This window comes from Eptesicus fuscus, chromosome 10, assembly GCF_027574615.1.
Source record: "Eptesicus fuscus isolate TK198812 chromosome 10, DD_ASM_mEF_20220401, whole genome shotgun sequence".
Taxonomy (NCBI): Eukaryota; Metazoa; Chordata; class Mammalia; order Chiroptera; family Vespertilionidae; genus Eptesicus; species Eptesicus fuscus.
The window spans coordinates 43523674-43544022 of NC_072482.1; the positions used below are offsets into that span (position 1 = coordinate 43523674).

General features: G+C 39.1%; 1 protein-coding gene across 9 annotated transcripts in view; it reads right to left on the reverse strand.

Annotated features, from left to right (window-relative positions):
* Nucleotides 1-20349, reverse strand: part of SNX14 (sorting nexin 14) — a 68362-nt gene that overhangs the window by 39732 nt on the left and 8281 nt on the right. For 7 of the 9 annotated variants that reach the window (XR_008557193.1, XM_054721779.1, XM_054721776.1 and 4 more), the window contains exons 4-8: nt 20220-20298; nt 14202-14245; nt 10302-10389; nt 8294-8378; nt 93-249 (exon numbers count right to left, since the gene is read on the reverse strand). Coding sequence is in view for 8 of the 9 variants with exons in the window: in XM_054721779.1 (XP_054577754.1) it covers nt 93-249; nt 8294-8378; nt 10302-10389; nt 14202-14245; nt 20220-20298 (453 nt within the window). In the remaining variant the exon portion in view is untranslated. Of the gene's footprint in view, nt 1-92; nt 250-8293; nt 8379-10301; nt 10390-14201; nt 14246-20219; nt 20299-20349 lie in introns of those variants that run through there. The other 2 variants (XM_054721780.1, XM_054721782.1) reach the window with 2 other exon arrangements.

Here is a 20349-nt window from a genome sequence, read left to right on the forward strand (position 1 = left end):
CAAGTTTCAGTGTACTCCTACTATGATTAAGAATAGCAATATTCATATGGCATGGTTGCAAATACTGCTGACATTTTCCAGTCTATTTATACCTGCAGTCTGTTGCTTTAGGAGGCAAAACATAAGGAAAAAGTAGTTCAGTAAGTTTCCTTAAATAGTGTAATTCATCCCTTCGACTCCTCAAGGCCACATGAAGCTCTGGACCATATTCTTCTAATGCCGCTTGCTGTAAAAATTCTGTATTTTCCACTATAAATACAGATAAAAAATAAATATTGAAATAAGTTAAGCAACATTAAATAACTTCAGCCATTTCCAATAACAAAAAATCATTTAACATAGTCATTCTTTTCCTAGCCCTCCTTTCTTTCCATTATGTATTCTGAGAAATTTTTTATAACCAGGATATAAAAAAGTAATTTTCCTTTTGGCTAGAAGTTTTTAAATTTTGCAGTTAAAAAAAAACCTTTCCTCCTTGGCAAACAAGAATTTGAACTTTGTCACTACTATACAAATCATAGTAAACAAAAGCAAATGTTTTTTTAAAAGTGGAAAAAACTGAAGAAAACATTTTCCAGCATACACAAAGCTTTTGTTATCAAATGTACATTCTCTGCAAAAACAAAACAAAACAAATAAACAAAACACCTCCTTAATATTCTTATTGTCTCTGTTTTCACACCAAAGCCATTCAGGTAATCCTTTAAAGTAATTATTGTATAGAAAATGGCTTCCTTGGTAAAATTCTGTATCTTATGCCCAGAGTATAAAGACACAAAAGGTACAGAACTCTGTTAGGTGGACTCCATGAACAGATAGATTACTTAATAAATATTAACTGATGATAAAAGCTATATTAAAATAAAGTTTTCTTAAAAGGTCAAGCACTAAACCAATATTTTAAAACTTGAAAGTAATTATATTGCTACTCCTTTTTAAAGCACTCAAAAGCCTAGGAGAAAATGCTTTCCCTTATCTGCATTTCGTGCCAAGTTTTAAAATCATGGAGTCTGGCCCAGCTGGTGTGGCTCAGTGGTTGAGCATTGACCCATGAACCAAGAGGTCCCTGGTTCTATTCCCAGTCAGGGCACATGCCCGAGTTGCGGGCTTGATTCCCAGTGTGGGGTGTGCAGGAGGAAGCCCATCAATGATTCTCTCTCACCATTGTTATTTCTATTTCTCTCTCCCTTCCTCTCTGGAATTAACAAAAATATTTTTAATTAATTAGTTAGTTAGTTGTTAATTAAAATAAAATCATGAAGTCTGTGAAGGGAGTCTTAACTCTAATTCAACAGCATTTATTTTTTACTATTTACTTCTATTTTTATTGAAAGAGAATATAAATACATTTACCAAAGAAGCCAACATACACATTCTAATAATGTGAGTACTAAGAAGATAAAGTTATGCCAGAGGTACAAAAGCAGGACTAGCAAAGAAGGACATAGTTTTTACAAGACATGCTTTTTTTTTAATCTTCACCTGAGGACATGCTGAGAGAGAGAGAGAGAGAGAGAGAGAGAGAGAGAGAGAGAGAGAGAGAGAGAGAGAGAGAGAGAGAAACATCGCCTGGGTGCTCTCCAACTGAGGATCAAACTTGAGACCCACATCCACTCGGGCCGGGCAAGACATGCATTTTATTTTATAACTAGAGTCCTGGTGCACAAAATTCATGTGTGTGTGTGTGTGTGTGTGTGTGTGTGTGTGTGTGTGTGTGTATGTCCCCCTCAGCCCAGCCTGCACCCTCTCCAATCTGGGACCCCAGTGGGATCGGGCCGAAACGGGCAGTCAGACATCCCTCTCACAATCCAGGACTGCTGGCTCCCAACCACTCGCCTGCCTGCCTGCCTGCCTGCCTGATTGCCTCTAACCATTTCTGCCTGCCAGCCTAATCATCCCCTAACCACTCCCCTGCCAGCCTGATCAACGCCTAACTGCTCCCCTGCTGGCCTGATTGCCCCTAACTGCCCTCCCCTGCAGGCCTGGTCCCCCCAACTGCCCTCCCCTGCAGTCCCGGTTGCCCCTAACTGCCCTACCCTGCCGGCCCAGTCATCCCTAACTGACCTCCCCTGCAAGCCTGGTCACCCCTAACTGCCCTCCCCTGCCAACCTGGTCACCCCTAATTGTCCTCCCCTGCAGGCCTGATCGACCCCAACTGCCCTCCCCTGCAGGCCTGGGTCCCTCCCAACTGCCCTCCCCTGCAGGCCTGGGTCCCCGCCCCCCCAACTGTCCTCCCCTGCAGGCCTGGTAGTCCCCAACTGCCCTCCTCTGCCGGCCCAGTCACCCCTAACTGCCCTCCCTTGCAGGCCTGGTCCCTCCCAACTGCCCTCCCCTGCTGGCCTGATCGCCCACAACTGCCCTCCCCTGCCGGCCATCTTGTGGTAGCCATCTTGTGTCCACATGGGGCCGGCCATCTTGTGTGTTGGAGTGATAGTCAATTTGCATGTTACCTCTTTATTTATATAGGATTATGCAAGTATTTTTCCCCAAGAATTTGGGATACTGATCTTTAAAAAATTTATATTATAAGCAGGGGTTTAAAATAAGAAGACTAAGCTATGCTAAATCTCACTTCAACTTCTTTACTGATATGATCTTGAACAAATGCTATAATCCCTTTGAGCCTCAGTTTCCACACTAGTAAGTAGTTATTAACACTGAAAAGTTTTCATTCAAAATGTATAAGCAATTAAAATATCTGGTATGATTATGCATTCATACATAATATGTAAATTTAATCACTAGATTTGAACTTATTCAACATCTGTCAGACATGAGAGATTTCTGCAGTCCTAGATAATGAGAAAATAAAGAAATCAGGCAAAAGATAAAAAGAATATAGAAGGGGGAAAACCTTAGTTGGGAATATAGCAAAATATAGATGCTGGAAAACAGGGCATAGACCAGTGGTTCTCAACCTTTTTAATGCCACGACCCTTTAATACAGTTCCTCATGCTGTGGTGACCCCCAACCATAAAATTATTTTCGTTGCTACTTCATAACTGTAATTTTGCTACTGTTATGAATCGTAATGTAAATATCTGTGTTTTCCGATGGTCTTAGGCCAGTGGTCGGCAAACTGCGGCTCACGAGGCACATGTGGCTCTTTGGCCCCTTGAGTGTGGCTCTTCCACAAAATACCACATGTGGGCGCGCATGTGCAGTGCGATTGAAACTTCGTGGCCAATGCACAGAAGTCGGTTTTCAGCTCTCAAAAGAAATTCCAATCGTTGTACTGTTGATATTTGGCTCTGTTCACTAATGAGTTTGCCGACCACTGTCTTAGGTGACCCTGCTAGTGGTTTTCAACCTGTGGGTCACGACCCACAGGTTGAGAACCGCTGCTGTAGAGCCTAAGACCATCGGAAAACACAGATATTTACATTACGATTCATTAACAGTAGCAAAATTACAGTTATGAAGTAGCAACGAAAATAATTTTATGGTTGGGGGTCACCACAACATGAGGAACTGTATTAAAGGGTCGCAGCATTAAAAAGGTTGAGAACCACTGGCATAGACTAATCCCCACTGGTCACTAGTATATCTACTGCCTAACCAGTCAGCAGTTTTCAAACCACAAAAGGAAAAGACCCTAAAATACATGACAAGGAGATAACTTCAGGATGAAAGGCTGGATCCTCTGCACAATTATTACTGAATTTAAATTATACCAATGCTTCATATATAAAAACATTTCCAAGATCCATGGAAGTACTTACATAGATAGAAAATGTCAATACAGAGTGGGGCAAAAGTAGGTTTATAATTGTGAGTATGTGAAACAGTTTATTTTTGTATTATTATTTATTAACTAGAGGCCCGGTGCACAGATTCATGCACCGGTGGGGTCCCTCGTCCTGGCCTGCAGGGATCGGGCCGAAACTGGCTCTCCGACATCCCCCAAGGGGCCCCAGATTGCAAAAGAGCAAATCTCAGGTGACGCACCCCAGAATCAGGCTCCCTCCTCTCTGGTTCCCGGTGTGTCCCAGAATCGCAGCTGCCAAGTCACCGCAGCTTGGCAGCTCCTGCGTTGAGCGTCTGCCCCCTGGTGATCAGTGTGCATCATAGCTACCATCGGACGGTTAGCCAGTCACTTAGGCTTTTATATATATAGATTATTGTGTTATTTTCCATATGAACAACTGTAAACCTACTTTGCCCCACCCTGTGTAATCCCTACTCTCAAGAGGCAGATTAAGGAGAAAACACCAAGAGAAGAGGATACATATGGATGAAGAGGTGAACCTTTAATTATCACTGAGTTAACAACTGTGAGGCCAGAGATTTAAAGAACAAATTCATGCACTGAAAAAATGAAAAATCAAAAACCTAAAAACCATTTTTGCAACTTTATCTAATTTACTGTCATATTTAGAACACCAGGACCTTTAGATAAAATAACAGTCTTTATGAATTTCAGTAATTACAATGTTATTACTCCAATCTAGCATTTAATAGTGATTTTTAATGTGTTTTTATTGATTTTGAGAGAGAGAAAGAAACATTGATGGGTTGCCTACCACATTCACTCTGACAGGGGAACCAACCTGCAACCCTGGCATATGCCCTGACCGAGAATCGAACCGGCAACCTTTTGGTGCACAGTACAATGCTCAACCAATTGAGTCACACCAGCCAGGGCTAATGGTGATTTTTTAAATTGAGGACCATTTTTTACATGAATAGCAGCAAATTAGCAACCCCTATTATGCAAAGACTCAACAATAAATTTCAGTCAAACTGGTGTGTCTATAAATGTAAAACATTTTCATAGAGATAAAATAATTTGAGGATTTTATTAAACTGATCAATTTGACTAAAAATGACTCAATTTACTCACAGTCTGAGTTAAAAGTATTTATCTTTAGAACAAAATAAAGACTATGTTAAAAACTTTCCCCATACAAAAATCTACACACAAATGTTTATAGCTCTATTCATAATTGCCAAAATTTGGAAGCAACCAAGATGTCCTTCAATAGATGGATAAACAAAATGTGGTACATCTATACAATGGAATATGAGCAATAAAAAGAAATGAGCTATCAAGCCATGAAAAGACATGAAGGGACATTAAATGCATATTTCTAAATGAAAGCAGCAAGTCTGAAAGGCTACCTACGTAACTCCAACTATATAATGTTCTGGAAAAGGCAAAACTGTAGAGACAGTAAAAAGATCAGTAGCCTTAGCCAGTTTGGCCCAGTGGATAGAGCACTGGCCTTCGGACTGAAGGGTCCTGTGTTCGATTCCTGGTTGGGGCACGCCCAGGTTGCAGGCTCAATCCCCAGTAGGGGGAGTGCAGGAGGCAGCTGATCAATGACTCTCTCATCATTGATGTTTCTCTCTCTCTCTCCCTCTCCCTTCCGCCCTGAAATCAATAAAAATATATTTATATAAAAAAAAAAAAGATCAGCAGTTGCCCAGGTTTCACGAAGAAAGGAGGGAGGGATGAATAGGTGAAACAGGGAACTTTTAGGACAGTGAAACTATTTCGTGTGATATTGTAATGGTGGATACATGGCATTATGTATGTGTCAAAATCCATAGAATATGCAGTAAAAAGAGCAAACCCTAGCCCTGGGGTTTGATTCCCGGTCAGCACACATACAAGAATCAATCAGTGAATGCATAAATAAGTGGAACAACAAATCAATGTCTGTCTGTCTGTCTGTCTGTCTGTCTCTCTCTCTCTCTCCCTTCTCTCTCTCCCTCCCTCTTCTCCTCTCTCTCTAAAATCAATCTAAAAAAGAGCAAACACTAATGAAAACTATAGACTTCAGTAAATAATTATGTATCATTATTAGTATATCAATTGTAACAAATATCTGTGTATATATATAAAAGCCTAAGCGACCATTCGACCGGTAGCTATGATGCACACTGACCACCAGGGGGCAAATGCTCAACACACAGGCATGGAAACATGAACAGACTGATGAATCTCAGAGGGAAGAGGGAAGAGGAGAGGGCAGACAGAGATTAACCAAAGATCTTACATGCATACTAGAGGCCTGGTGCACAGATTCGTGCACTGATGGGGTCTCTCAGCCTGGCCTGCGGGGACAGGGCAGAAACCAGCAGTCCAACATCCCCCGAGGGGTCCTGGATTGTGAGGGGGTGCAGGCCCAGCCAAGGGACCCCACTGGTACATAAATCCATGCACCGGGCCTCTAGTACCAACATAATGCAAGATGTTAATAATAGGGGAATAGCCGAAACCGGTTTGGCTCAGTGGATAGAGCGTCGGTCTGCGGACTGAAGGGTCCCAGTTTCTATTCCGGTCAAGGGCATGTACACTGGTTGCGGGCACATCCCCAGTAGGGGGTGTGCAGGAGGCAGCTGGTCGATGTTTCTCTCTCATCGATGTTTCTAGCTCTCTATCCCTCTCCCTTCCTCTCTGTAAAAAAATCAATAAAATATATATAAAAAATAGGGGAATAGAGGGGGTATATGGGAACTCTCTATACTTACTGCTCAAGTTTTCTGTAAACTTAAAACTTTTCTAAAAAAATTAAGTTTACTAATAAAAAAGTCTTATTTTCTATGTTCTATTTTTATAGAGGTTTCTTTCCTATGTTCTTCAATAGTTAAGTAACCTTAACAAAATGGCTACAACAAAGTTACTATCTTCTAGTGTGTTTTTGCCAGTAACAGGACAAGATTTTAAAAGTTAATTTTTTTATTTAACAGTTACACCTATTCAAACTCTTCCAGTTTTTAACTATGTTGAAGTAAAACTATTTTTACTTGATATAATATTGTAAGATAAACACAGAAAACATGTTTAAAAATATAATTTGAAATGTTTCTCATACCTGAGGAATGATTCACACCAAAGAACAAATAAACTAATAATTTACTTTAATTTCAACTCTGCCTAGGACATAATTTCCTCAAATGTACTCTGATTATATTCACTGATATTCTAAGGAAGGAAATATGGGCTTCATGCTCAAATGAGTGTGGGATGCACTGTGTTAAACAAAGTGAAAGCTATTTCTTTGCTGCAGGACTACTCAGAGACTTAGGTATGCTAGTACTCACAGGGTATTTCCAGAAGAGGAATACAATATGTAGGAATTAACAGAAAATATGACCATGAAACCACTTCTACATGGTCATCTTACATAGAATAGTATTCTGCAGAACATACTGAGAAAACACTGACAAAGAATACCAAATGCAAACAAAAATAAAATCAGTTTGGCAAAGAAGCAAGAATATAGCAAGAAACCATTTCATTTAAAAAGAAACATTTCAGCTTGACCTAAGAGCAAGAGAAGTCCTAAGTGAAGATTTCATCCTTTCAACCAGAAAAAAAAATTTGCTGAACATATGCTACGTGCAAATCATGACAGTATAAAGGCCAGGACGCACATGAGAAACTGCAAATAGGTCATCCTGGCTAACACACAAGCCTCCTATATAATAAAAGGCTAATATGCAAATGACCAAATGGCAGAACAACTGGTCGCTATGACACGCACTGACCACCAGGGGGCAAACGCTCAACGCAGGAGCTGCCTCCTGGTGGTCAGTGCACTCCCACAGGGGGAGCGCAGCTCAGCCAGAAGCCGGGCTCACAGCTGGCAAGCGCAGCAGTGGTGGCGGGAGCCTCTCCCACCTCCGCAGCAGTGCTAAGGATGTCTGACTGCTGGCTTAGGACATTGCCCAAAGGCTCCCAGACTACGAGAGGGCGCAGGCCGGGCTGAGGGACCCCCCTGCCACCAAGTGCACGAATTTCGTGCACCGGGCCTCTAGTGCACAATAAAAGACAAAAGCAGATCAACATATTCAATGACAGAAAAGAATTTAAATATACAGTTTAGACTCTACAGCAGTCATTAATTTTTGGTTAGTAGGGAGGTACCATATAAGAATAGTAAAATTAACACAGTAGCAGTATATAGGATAGGCAGTATATAGGACGGATAGTATGTAGGCTAAGTCAAAATTGTGAAATCATTAAGGAGAAAGGGGGAAGAGAAGGTGAGATATACCTTAGAGGAAGCAATGAAGGCAACAAACAATTATCCAATATAACTCGAGAGTAATCAACCCTATATCTAAAAGTTAACTGTATTTTAATTTTCATAGATAGTTGAGTTTTCACAATCACTTATATGATTAACCAACTATTAAAAATTATCTCAGTTTAAAAGAGTACTCTCATAGTACTTGTGAATATATCTGTTAATGTATAAGTACTCATACTTAGATATTTAAGATGAAAGTTGATATATAAAAATAAAATCACTCAAACTTTATAATAAAAAATTGTATTACCTTTCTGACTGGCTTTAACTATCACTTCTATATGCTTCATTGCTGCTTTTAATAGTTTCTTGGTTATAATAGATGGTATATCCACCTAGAAAAATTCAACATTAAAATAAAACTTTTAAAATAATTATCACTAAGTTACAATGACAAGAACTTTGAAAATTTTTCTACCACAGTAATGAAACTATCTTAATATGCATGCCCTATATAATAAATTTTTCTCACAATATTTCTATTCATGGTTTATTTCTTTGATGTGTTTTAAATGCTTTCAAGGAAAAATCTTTGAAGCTATAAACTTGTGTTTACTAAGGCTACCTGCAAATAAACTTTTTCATTCTGGAAACTAGTGACTATGGTAGGTTAGTGAGAGAGGATTGAGGGCTTATATGAACACACATAAAACAAAAAATAAAATAACTAAAAGTAAATTGCAAATAAAATAAATCACCCAAAAGCAAATTTACTGGACTTTGGCATTTGACAGGTTTTGTTTTCAAAATGGAAAAATGCCATATGTATTATTTTTCTAGCCCCTTCCACTTGACTACATGAGATAAACTCCCATGACAATAAGTACTATCCTACAAAAGCATTTTTCATGGCTGAGTAGGATTCTATAGATGGCATGTATACTAATTAACCAACAATCTTATCATTAGAAAAACAGGTTTTCATTATACTGAAATTAATTCTTGACATACATTTTTACAAAAACTCTGATTATTTCTTTAAAATATATTGTTGGAAAATTGAATTAAATTTGGGAGTATAAACATTTTTAAATATTTTAATAAAGATTCCCAAACTGCCTTCTAGCATAAGAGTTATACCAATTTGGAGTCATACTTGCTTTGCCTGTTTCCCCACAATCATCAATTACTAGATATTATCACTCTTTTTTATCTTTCGGGGGTAGTCAATCGATGTTTCTATCTCTCCCTTCTCCCTTTCTCTCTCTGAAATCAATAAAAATATTTTTAAAAGTCTATTATTTTAAATATATGTATAGTAAGGTATATTAAAGTATCTTATCAAAAAGCTATATTTGATGAGACAACATAGTTTAAGTATTCATTGGCCATTTTATATTTTTCTTTTGTGAACTGCTTATTCATATTTTTTGCATATCTTTTCTATAGTGGTTGACTGTATTGTTCATTTCTTAAATGTATAGAATCATTCAACAAGATTTATCTTTATTTTATACTAGTAGAGGCTCAGTGCATGAAATTCGTGCAGGGGTGGGGGGTCCCTCAGCCCAGCCTGCACCCTCTCCAATCTGGGACACCTCGGGGGATGTCTGACTGCCAGTTTAGGCCCGATCCCGCCTTGGGCCGGCACTGGACAGCGGTAGCCGCCATCCGCGGCTTGTCTGAGCCTCAGGCTGGCCCTAGCAGTGGCAGCCTCCATCCGCAGCTTGCCTGAGCAGCAGCAGGCACCACCTGCGGCTTGCCTGAGCCTCAGGCAGCCGCTGCGGCTTTGTCCGGAAGGACATCCAGATGATCATCCAGAAGACGTCCACCTTAATTAGCATATTACCTTTTTATTAGTATAGATACTAATGGCAGAGATATTATATACTAATTTATTGTCAATATATTAAATTCTACAGTAGACAAGTATGTGTGTCTACAACTAACACACTATAAGAATATATCTGTAGGCAAAGACCCAAACATACACAAAATATGGCTCAAACGCCTTTTTAAAAAGTAGGTCATAATAATTACCACTTAAACAGTAAATTCATCAAACTGGAACATGACTGTTTTTCCTATAGTTGTCTTTTCATTTCTAACTGCCACAAACCAAGATATACAAGCATTAAAGTAAAACTGATCAATGAATCATAAGTGATCCATTCATTTTTTAATCTAAAAAAATGAAAAGTGAAAAAAAGAAAACACAAATATATACAGTATAGGATAAAGTAAATATAAGATTTTTAAAACTCTCTTTAGTAATCTTAAGGCCTTAAATTCCCAAATTTCTCATTATAAACATGTACCTTGTGAATCCTTCGAATTAAGACAGATGCAAAAAACCGTAGAGTAATCCTCAGTTCATCAACAAAGGACTCATCATCTGTTACATCCCTTCAATTGAGGAGAAAAACAAGAATTTAGAAGTCCAAAGAAATATACAGCTTCACTTTCTAGAAAGCAAGGAAAGTCTAGAGCTTCCTGGTTTTTTCCATTTACTTATGCTATTTTTCTTTTGTTTCTTAACAAATAATACATTACATTACAGAATAAAAGACAAATATATATAGAAGAAAATAAACATCTCCCATAATTCTAGTACCGAAACAATCACTATTAACTAAATTGAAGTATATATTTCCCTGTAGACATCCATAATGTACATAGTCATATTTTTACAGTACCAAGATCATTTTCTAAGCAGCATCAAAAAATTTTCTAAGAGCCCTAGCCAGTTTGGCTCAGTGGGTAGAACATTGGCCTGCGGACTGAAGGGTCCCAGGTTTGATTCCGGCGAAGGGCACATGCCCAGGTTGTGGGCTCGATCCCCAATAGGGCGCATGCAAGAGGCAGCCAATCAATGATTCTCTCTCATCATTGATGTTTCTATCTCTCTCTCTCTCCCTTCCTCTTTGAAATCAATAAAAATATACTTTAAAAAAAAAAAAAGATAAACAATCCAATCAAAAAATTGGCAAAGGACCTAAACAGACAATTCTCAAAAGCAGACATACAGAAGGCCAAGAGACATATGAAAAAATGCTCAAAGTCACTAATCATACAAGATATGCAAGTCAAAATGACAATGAGGTACCATCTCACACCTGACAGAATGGCTATCATCAACAAATCAACAAAAGACAATTGCTGGTGAGGATGCGGAGACAAAGGAGCTCTCGTGCACTGCTGGTGGGAATGCATACTGGTGCAGCCACTATGGAACAGTATGGAGTTTCCCCAAAAAAATTCAAAATGGAACTCCTATTTGACCAGTAATCCCAATTCTAGGAATATATCTCAAGAAATCAGAAATACCAATCAGAAAGAACATATGCACCCCTATGTTCATAGCAGCACAATTCACAATAGCTAAGATTTGGAAACAGCCTAAGTGCCCATCAGCAGATGAGTGGATTCAAAAACTGTGGTACTTCTACACAATGAAATATTACACTGCTATAAAAAAGAAAAAAACTTTTACCATTTGCAACAGCATGGATGGAACTGGAGAGCATTATGCTAAGTGAAATAAGCCAGTCAGAGAAAGTATCACATGATCTCACGCATTTGTGGAATATAATGAACAACATAAACTGATGAACAAAAATAGATACAGACAGCAAAGGAAACCATCAATAAAACAACAAGAAAGCCCACTGCATGGGAGAACATATTTGCCAATGATATCAACGATAAGGGTTTAATCTCCAACATTTACAGGGAACTCATGCAGCTTAACAAAAAGAAGATAAGCAACCCAATCAAAAAATGGGCAACTGATCTAAATAGATACTTTTCGGAAGAAGACAGAAGGAAGGCCAAAAGACATATGAAAACCTGCTCAAAGTCACTAATCATCAGAGAGATGCAAATCAAAACAACAATGTGGTACCATCTCACACCTGTCAGAATAGCTATTATCAACAAGTCAACAAACGACAAGTGCTGGCAAGGATGTGGAGAAAAAAGAACCCTCATGCACTGCTGGTGGGAATGCAGACTGGTGCAGCCACTGTGGAGAACAGTATGGAGTTTCCTCAAAAAATTAAAAATGGAACTCCCATTTGACCCAGTGATCCCACTTCTAGGAATACATCCCAAGAAACTAGAAACACGAATCAGAAAGGATATATGCACCCCTATGTTCATAGCAGCACAATTCACCACAGCTAAGATTTGGAAACAGCCTAGGTGCCCGTCAGCAGATGAGTGGATTAAAAAACTGTGGTACATCTACACAATGGAATACTACGCTGCGGTAAAAAAGAAGTTCTTACCATTTGCAACAACATGGATGGAGATGGAGAACATTATGCTAAGTGAAATAAGCCAGGCAGAGAAAGATAAATATCAAATGATCTCACTCATTTGTGGAATATAATGAACAACATAAACTGATGAACAAAAATAGATCCATAGACAGAGAAACATCAATCAAAACATCAAACCTCAGGGAAGGTAGGGGACAGTGGGGGTAAGGGGAAGAGATCAACCAAAGGACTTATATGCATGCATATAAGCCTAATCAATGGACACAGACAACAGGGGGTTGGGGGCATGAATGGGAGGTGGGGGGTAATGGGGGAATAAGGACACATATGTAATAACTTAATCAATAAAGAAATTTTAAAAAATAAAAAATAAAAATAAATAAATAAATAAAAATAGATACAGAGACATAGAAGCATCAAACAGACTGACAAACCTCAGAGGGAAGGCGGGGGGGGGGGGGGGGGGGGGGCAGGGGGAGGGTAAGAGATCAACCAAAGGACTTGCATGCTTGCATATAAGCATAACCAATGGACATAGACAGTAGTGGGGTGAGGGCATGTGCTGGGGGATGGGAGCGGGCAGGGAGAGGTTAATGGGGGGAAAGGAGACATATATAATACTTTCAACGATAAATAATTTTTTTAAAATATCCCAGGGAAAGGAATATTACAGCATCAATAGCTATACTAAGGAAAAATACATACTTTAACATTTAGAAATACAGATATATTTTATGTCTAAAGAGCCATAACGTGGTAGGTTGGGGAGAGGAAGTTTTTACAACAGGATTTATTTTATAAAAGGACTCTCACCATTAGCTTTACTTAAATGGCAAATGCCCCATACTTAAGACAGAATCCAACATAAAAAATTAATTTACAGAGCTTTTCAGAAAAATATGACACATAAACTGGGTGTTAAATTTGTTTTAATACACTATAGATCAATTCAACCACTAGCATTTTTAATTAGAAAATTCAAAATACATTAAATCAATATAAAATTAGGGTAGGTGTCATTAAATATTACATCTATAATTCATATAGGTATAACTGTTCAATATATAACTAAATGTCTGATGCTAAAAAAAAAAAAGAATTCTGAAGGAAAAAAAAAATAAAATAAAATAAAAATATAAAATAAAATAAAAATAATAAAAAAAATAAATGTCTGATGCTTCTGTAAGAAAACATGTACTCATTTTTTAGATCTAGACTATTTTCTATATTCTGCAAGATATAGGACACTTGTACATCTATAGCACATATGAAAAACGAAGTTACTTTTTAAAAAATCTTAATATTATAGGAAAATTATCTTTCAATTTAATGAAACATATGAATATAAATTTTTCTTCTAAATGTATAATTATTTCAAATATAGAAAATATTAAATCACATATTATATTTAGGAGTAATAAAAAAATTCTACAAGTTACTTTTCTTTAAAAAAACGGCCTAAGATTTTTTCCTCTTTGCTATCACTAAATATTTTCTTTTAAAATATGTTTATGCCCTTGACCGGAATCGAACCTGGGACCTTTCAGTCCACACAGGCCAACGCTCTATCCACTGAGCCAAACCAGCCAGGGCACTCTCACTAAATATTAATTCACTTCCTACATCAGTGGTTATTAACTGGGACCAATTATGCCTCCCAGGTAACATTTAGCAATCTCTAAAGATATTTTTGGTGGTCACAACTAGAATGAGGAGGGAGTGCTACTAGTATCTAGTGGAAAAGGCCAGGGATTCTACTAAATATCCTTTAATGCACACACAGTACAGCACCTCACAACAAAGAATTTCTTGGCCTAAAATGTCAATAGTGCCAAAATTGAGAAATCCTGGCCCACGCTAAAATACATCATTAGCACGTTTCACTTAATGGTATTTACTATACTGAAGGGAAAAGGTGTTATAGAAAGAACATACCTGTACCACGGATAAACAAAGTTTTCCAACACTAATTCAAGAACCTGCATAAAAATAAAAACCTGCATAAAAATTATGTTTTAAAGAAAAATTAATTAAGTAAATTCTGGGAAAATAAACTACTAATATATATTATTGAGAATGTGTATATATATATATATATATATATATATATATATATACATACACACACATATATACATATACATATATATATGCATATATATGTATATATATAATCGAGAACCAGTTTTGTTAGCCCAATTACTAATATCATATACATGACAAAATGCCTATGTCAACCTTACATGGTGGTTGTGATGATCAAAGAGAACATGAGAAAACACTTTGAAAACCATAAAACTCCATAAAAAAGAGAGTTACTATTAGAATGACATACACATTTCTAAATATTCCCATAATGAAAAAATTATTGTAAAAAACTTTAAATTGTTCCTGAATCTGAAGCTTCACTGAACCAAGAAAGTTCTTTGGAAAGAAGGAAAATAATAAGCTACTTTTTTGTATTTTTTTAATATATATTTTTACTGATCTCAGAGAGGAAAGAAAGGGAGAGAGATAGAAACATCAATGATGAGAGAGAGTCATTGATTGGCTGCCTCCTATACATCCCCTACTGGGGATCAAGCCGAAACCCAGGCATGTGCCCTTGATCAGAATCAAACCCGTGACCCTTCATTCAGTCTGCAGGCCGACACTCTAGCCCCTGAGCCGAACCAGTTAGGGTCTTTTTTGTGTTCTTAACTCTCTCTGTAAATCAGTATTCCCAGAATAAAATGAAGAAACAAGTAGATAACTACACTTATTTTACCCCTTTTTAAAGGGGTCAAAATTAGGTGTCAGTGATTCCTTTGAAGGAAGGATAGTGACTAGAAGGGAGCAAGAAGGAACTTCTAAGTTGCCCAATGCTGGTTATACAGATACTAGAGGCCCGGTGCACGAAATTCGTGCACGGAGGGGGGTTGTCCCTCAGCCCAGCCTGTACCCTCTCCAATCTGGGACCCCTCAAGGGATGTCCGACTGCCCTCTCACAATCCAGGACTGCTGGCTCCCAACTGCTTGCCTGCCTGCCTTCCTGATTGCCCCTAACCGCTTCTGCCTGCCAGCCTGATCACCCCCTAACCACTCTGCTGCCAGCCTGTTTGCCCCCAACTTCCCTCCTCTGCCGGCCTGGTTACCCCTAACTGCCCTCTCCTGCAGGTTTGATCACCTCCAACTGCCCTCCCTTGCAGGCCTGGTCCTTCTCAACTGCCCTCCCTTGCAGGCCGGGTGCCTCCCAACTGCCCTCTCCTGCTGGCCATCTTGTGGTGGCCATCTTGTGTCCACATGGGGGCAGGATCTTTGACCACATGGGGGCAGCTATATTGTGTGTTGCAGTGATGATCCATCTGCATAGTACTCTTTTATTAGATAGGATAGAGGCCTGGTACAGGGGTGGGGGCCAGCTGGTTTGCCCTGAAGGGTGTCCCTGATCAGGGTGGGGGTTCCCTTGGGGTGTGGGGCGGCCTGGGCGAGGGGCCTGTGGTGGTTTGCAGGCGGGCCACGCCCCCTGGCAATGCAAGCGGAGGCCCTGGTATCTGGAATTTATTTTCCTTCTACAATTGAAACTTTGTAGCTTGAGTGGAGGCTTAGGCCTGGCAAGGGCAGGCGGAAAGCTTGGCTTCCTCTGTTACCTGGAAAACCTTGCTCTCTGTGGCTGTAGCCATCTTGGTTTGGGTTAATTTGCATAGTCGCTCTGATTGGATGGTGGGCGTGGCTTGTGGGTGTGTCAGAGGTATGGTCAATTTGCATATTTGTCTATTATTAGATAGGATATTCACTCTGTGAAAATTTTAGCTGCACAAGTTATACTGAAAAAGTAACGAAACAAAACCTGTATATTAAACCTTCCTTTTTTTTTTTTAGTCTGGTGTAGCAGTACATTTTAATTTTTAAAATGACTTGCAGCAGTGGGCAGTAACTTTAAAAAGCAGCAGGGAGGGAATGAAACAATGTACCCAATCTGACTATCTATATATATATATAAAAAGCCTAAGTGACCGTTAGACTGTTTGACCGGTAGCTATGATGCGCACTGACCACCAGGGGACAGGCGCTCCGACCAGCAAGTTTAGCTTGCTGCTGGGGTCCAGCCGATCAGGACTGGGTGAAATGGGCCAGACACGCCCTGGAGCCCTCCTGTGGTCCCTCCCCAGCCAGCAGGCCCCGATCGGCCCCAATCGGGATTGGGCAAGATGGCCCCAGTCAGCAGCCAGATCAGGGGACTGGGTGAGATGGGCCGGATATGCCCTGTAGCCCTCCTGCAGTCCCTCCCTGGCCCCGATCATGTACCAGTGGGGTCCCTCGGCCTAGCCTGTGCCCTCTCACAATCCAGGACCCCTTGGGGGGATGTCCGTAGGCCAGGCTGAGAGACCCCACTGGTGCACAAATCCATGCACCAGGCCTCTAGTATATCTATATACCTTCTTTGACAGCAGTAATGAAGGTTGTGGATTCTCTAAATATTAAGACAACCAGATTTGGATTTTTTCACTACAAAAATTGAACATTAGTGATATCAGTTGGGATATAAACAGGGATAGGACACAGAGAGGAGATTAGAAAATTTACCATTAAATATTTAGTTTTACTTTATTTCCCATATCCAGTAAGACCAACCACCAAATCCCACAGATTTTACATCCTAAGTAGCTCTTTTCAGGTCCTCATCATCTCACCCCTATATTGTAGCAATAGCCTCTAAACTGGTCTCCCTCCTTACAGGCTAGCTCCCATCCCCTACCCCCACAGAGCTGCCAAAGTGACCTAAAACATATATTTGACCACATCACTTCCCTGCATGAAACCCTCAATATATCAAACCACAATACATCAAAGTAAGAAAAGTGAAGCTGCACTGGTTTTTGAAGGGGCAGGAGAAAGCTGCATACCAGCAATAGCTATCATTTATTCCCTTTTTACCTCCCACTGCACCCTGTAAGTCACATCTAAAAATTCTAGTTACACAGTTGAAAGTCACTGGCTTCCATGATCAATTAAACTTCTTCAGCATGGCCCTTTAAGTCTTTTGATTATCTTATTTCTAAATGGTTATATAAAAACTGGTTAAGACCCTAGCCGGTTTGGGTCAGTGGATAGAGTGTCGGCCTGTGGACTAAAGGGTCCTGGGTTTGATCCTGGTCAAGAGTACCTGCCTCGGTTGCCAGCTTGATCCCCAACCAATAAATATGTCTCTCTCACATCGATGTTTCTCTCTCTCTCTGTCTCTTCACCCCCAGTTTACTCTCTCTAAAAATCAGTGGAAAAATATCCTCGGGTAAGGATTAACAGAAAACAAAAACTGGTTAAAAACTAAGCCAGACCAGAGTGTTAGAATGAGTTCTGCTACCAACCAGCTGTGAAACTTGAGAAAATTATTTAAACTCTCTAAACCTCAGTTTTGGTTAAATAATCTATTAACAGCACCTACTTCATAGGTTGTGTGATTACATGAAATAATGCAAGTACAGTGATTAGCACAGTGCCTATATAGTAAATTATCAATAAATATTAACTATTAGAATATTATCTCTCTTGCCTAGCCGGTTTGGCTCATTGGACAGAGTGTCTGCCTGTAGACTGAAGGGTTCCAGGTTCGATTCCAGTCAAGGGCACGTACCTGGCCCAGGCCCTGGTTGGGGCACGTGCAGGAGGCAACCAATCGATGTGTTTCTCTCACATCAGTATTTCTCTTTCCCTCTCTCTTCCACTCTCTCTAAAAATCAACAGAAAAATATTGAGAATTAAAAAAAAAAAAAGAATATTGTCTCTTCATTGTCCACATCGTGCTTCACATTTTACCCTCCAGTTTACTGAACATTGTTTCAAAGCCTCTCTTTCCTCTCAAAAGCTCTTCCCAAACCCTGAAATACCTTTTCCTACACTATCAGTCTGGCAAACTTCTAGTCATACTTCCTGACTGCTCTTCTCAACACTTTATGCACTTCTTCCTCTGTACTAATACACTTTATATATTTGTTCCATTATTCCCTGCATTACATTATATTGTAATTACCTGTTTATATGGGGAACTCCCCTCCTAGACTGAAGTTCCTAGAAGAAAGGAACCATACCTTATTTCTCTTTTCATTCCTATGGCCTAGTCCAGCTTCTGCCTATATAAAAACATCTCAAAATATGTTTTTAAATTTTGAGCTAATATTTATCAAACACCAATAAGTGCCAGACACTAGATAAAGAGCTCTGCTAAGTTTCCTTTTTTTTTTTAAAGAAATAAATGAAGTGTCAAAGACATAAAAAATACTCTTGCTAGAAGTCTTGTCTTCAACAGACTTCAAATCAGCAATCTCCAACAGAAATATAATGTGAGCCATGTATATTGTTTTATTTTATTTTTTAATCCTCACCCGAGGATATTTTTCCATTGATTTTTAGAGACAGTGGAAGAGAGAGGGAAAGACAGAAATATCGACGTGAGAGAAACATATCGATTGGTTGCCTCCTGCACGAGCTCTGAGCAGGGCCTGGGCCGGGGAGGACCCTGCACAGGAGGTACCTGCCCTTGACCAGTATCGAACCCAGGACCCTTTGGTCCACAGGCCTACACTCTATCCACTGATCCAAACTGGCTAGGGCAGCCACATATATAATTTTAAATCTTCTAATAGCTACATTTTAAAAACAAAACAGGTGAAATTAAGTTAATGATATATTTTATTTAACCCAATATATCCAAAACTTATCATTTCAACTTATAATCAATAAAATCTTTAATAGCATATTTTTCATTCCTTTTTCCTTACTAAGTCCTCAAAATCCAGTATATATTTTACACATACAGTATATCTCAATCATTCCAAGTGTTTATTGGTAGTCACATGTGGCTAGTGGCTACCATATTGGATAGCACAGTCTTAAAAGTGCTGGAAAAAACCTTACAGTGGAAAAAGTCACCAATGTCACCCCAATATATTTAATTTAAAAAAAGATCTTACAGAAGAAATGGGAAAAAAACAAAAACGCCAGGAGTTTGGCATTTATGCAGCACACTTTCAGCTACAGCAGGATAAAAAACTGGGAAAGCCCTGGCCGGTTTGGCTCAGTGGATAGAGCGTCTGCCTGCGGACTGAAGGGTCCCAGGTTCAACTCCGGTCAAGGGCATGTACCTTGGTTGCAGGCACATCCCCAGTAGGAGGTGTGCAGGAGGCAGCTGATAACTGTTTCTCTCTCATCAATGTTTCTAGCTCTCTATCTCTTTCCCTTCCTCTCTGTAAAAAATCAATAAAATATTTTATTTTTTAAAAAACTGGGCAAAAGGATAATTAGGCAGGATACAGATCTCTAGAGCTATTCTTCAATTAATTATCATTCAATTTAATTCAGCTACCAACAATATATCTGGCCCTGCACTTGGTACTGGGAACAAATGAGACCCCGTTGCCTGCCTTCAAGGACTTGACTGCTTCCTCAGATCAATGGAGAAGACATGTCTTTAAAATAAATAACTAAAATATGTAATATGGTACCAAAAAGGTACATATAAAATGTTGGCTTGAACAAAGATAAGAGAACACACTTTCTATTCCCAAATTATGCAGAAACAGTGAAAAGTATCCCATTCTCTGCTCTACTCTTCAGCTAGTCAAAACTAAGGTCATAATTCAGTAAGATACACAATTTGCTCCCTGTTGCTCAGGTCCCTTCTTTTGAAATTGCAATTTGTTATTTCTACTACCCTATCCTAAAAATGACTATAAGAGTAAAGCAATAACTGGGTTAAACAGTACTTTCTTTGGCTAAAATGTCCATTTAAATTAGACATGGGATCCAAAAACATTTCCATTTTATCATTCAAGCACAAAATTTCATAATAATCAACTACCTAGCCAGGGATTGATTAGGTAGAATATATACTGAGATGCTCCATAATTAAATTTTCCATAGGTATTTAATATTTTCTGCTTGAGTATATTTGGCAATGTTAATTAAATCAGTTACCTCGGAGAGAGATGCATCAACCTTGGAAGAAATTTTCATGTCTAGCCATGGCTGGTAGTTTTCAAGTAGCAAGGAAGGCCTAAAGAAAATCATACGATTCAATTGCTTGCAATCCAAAATGTAACTGGAA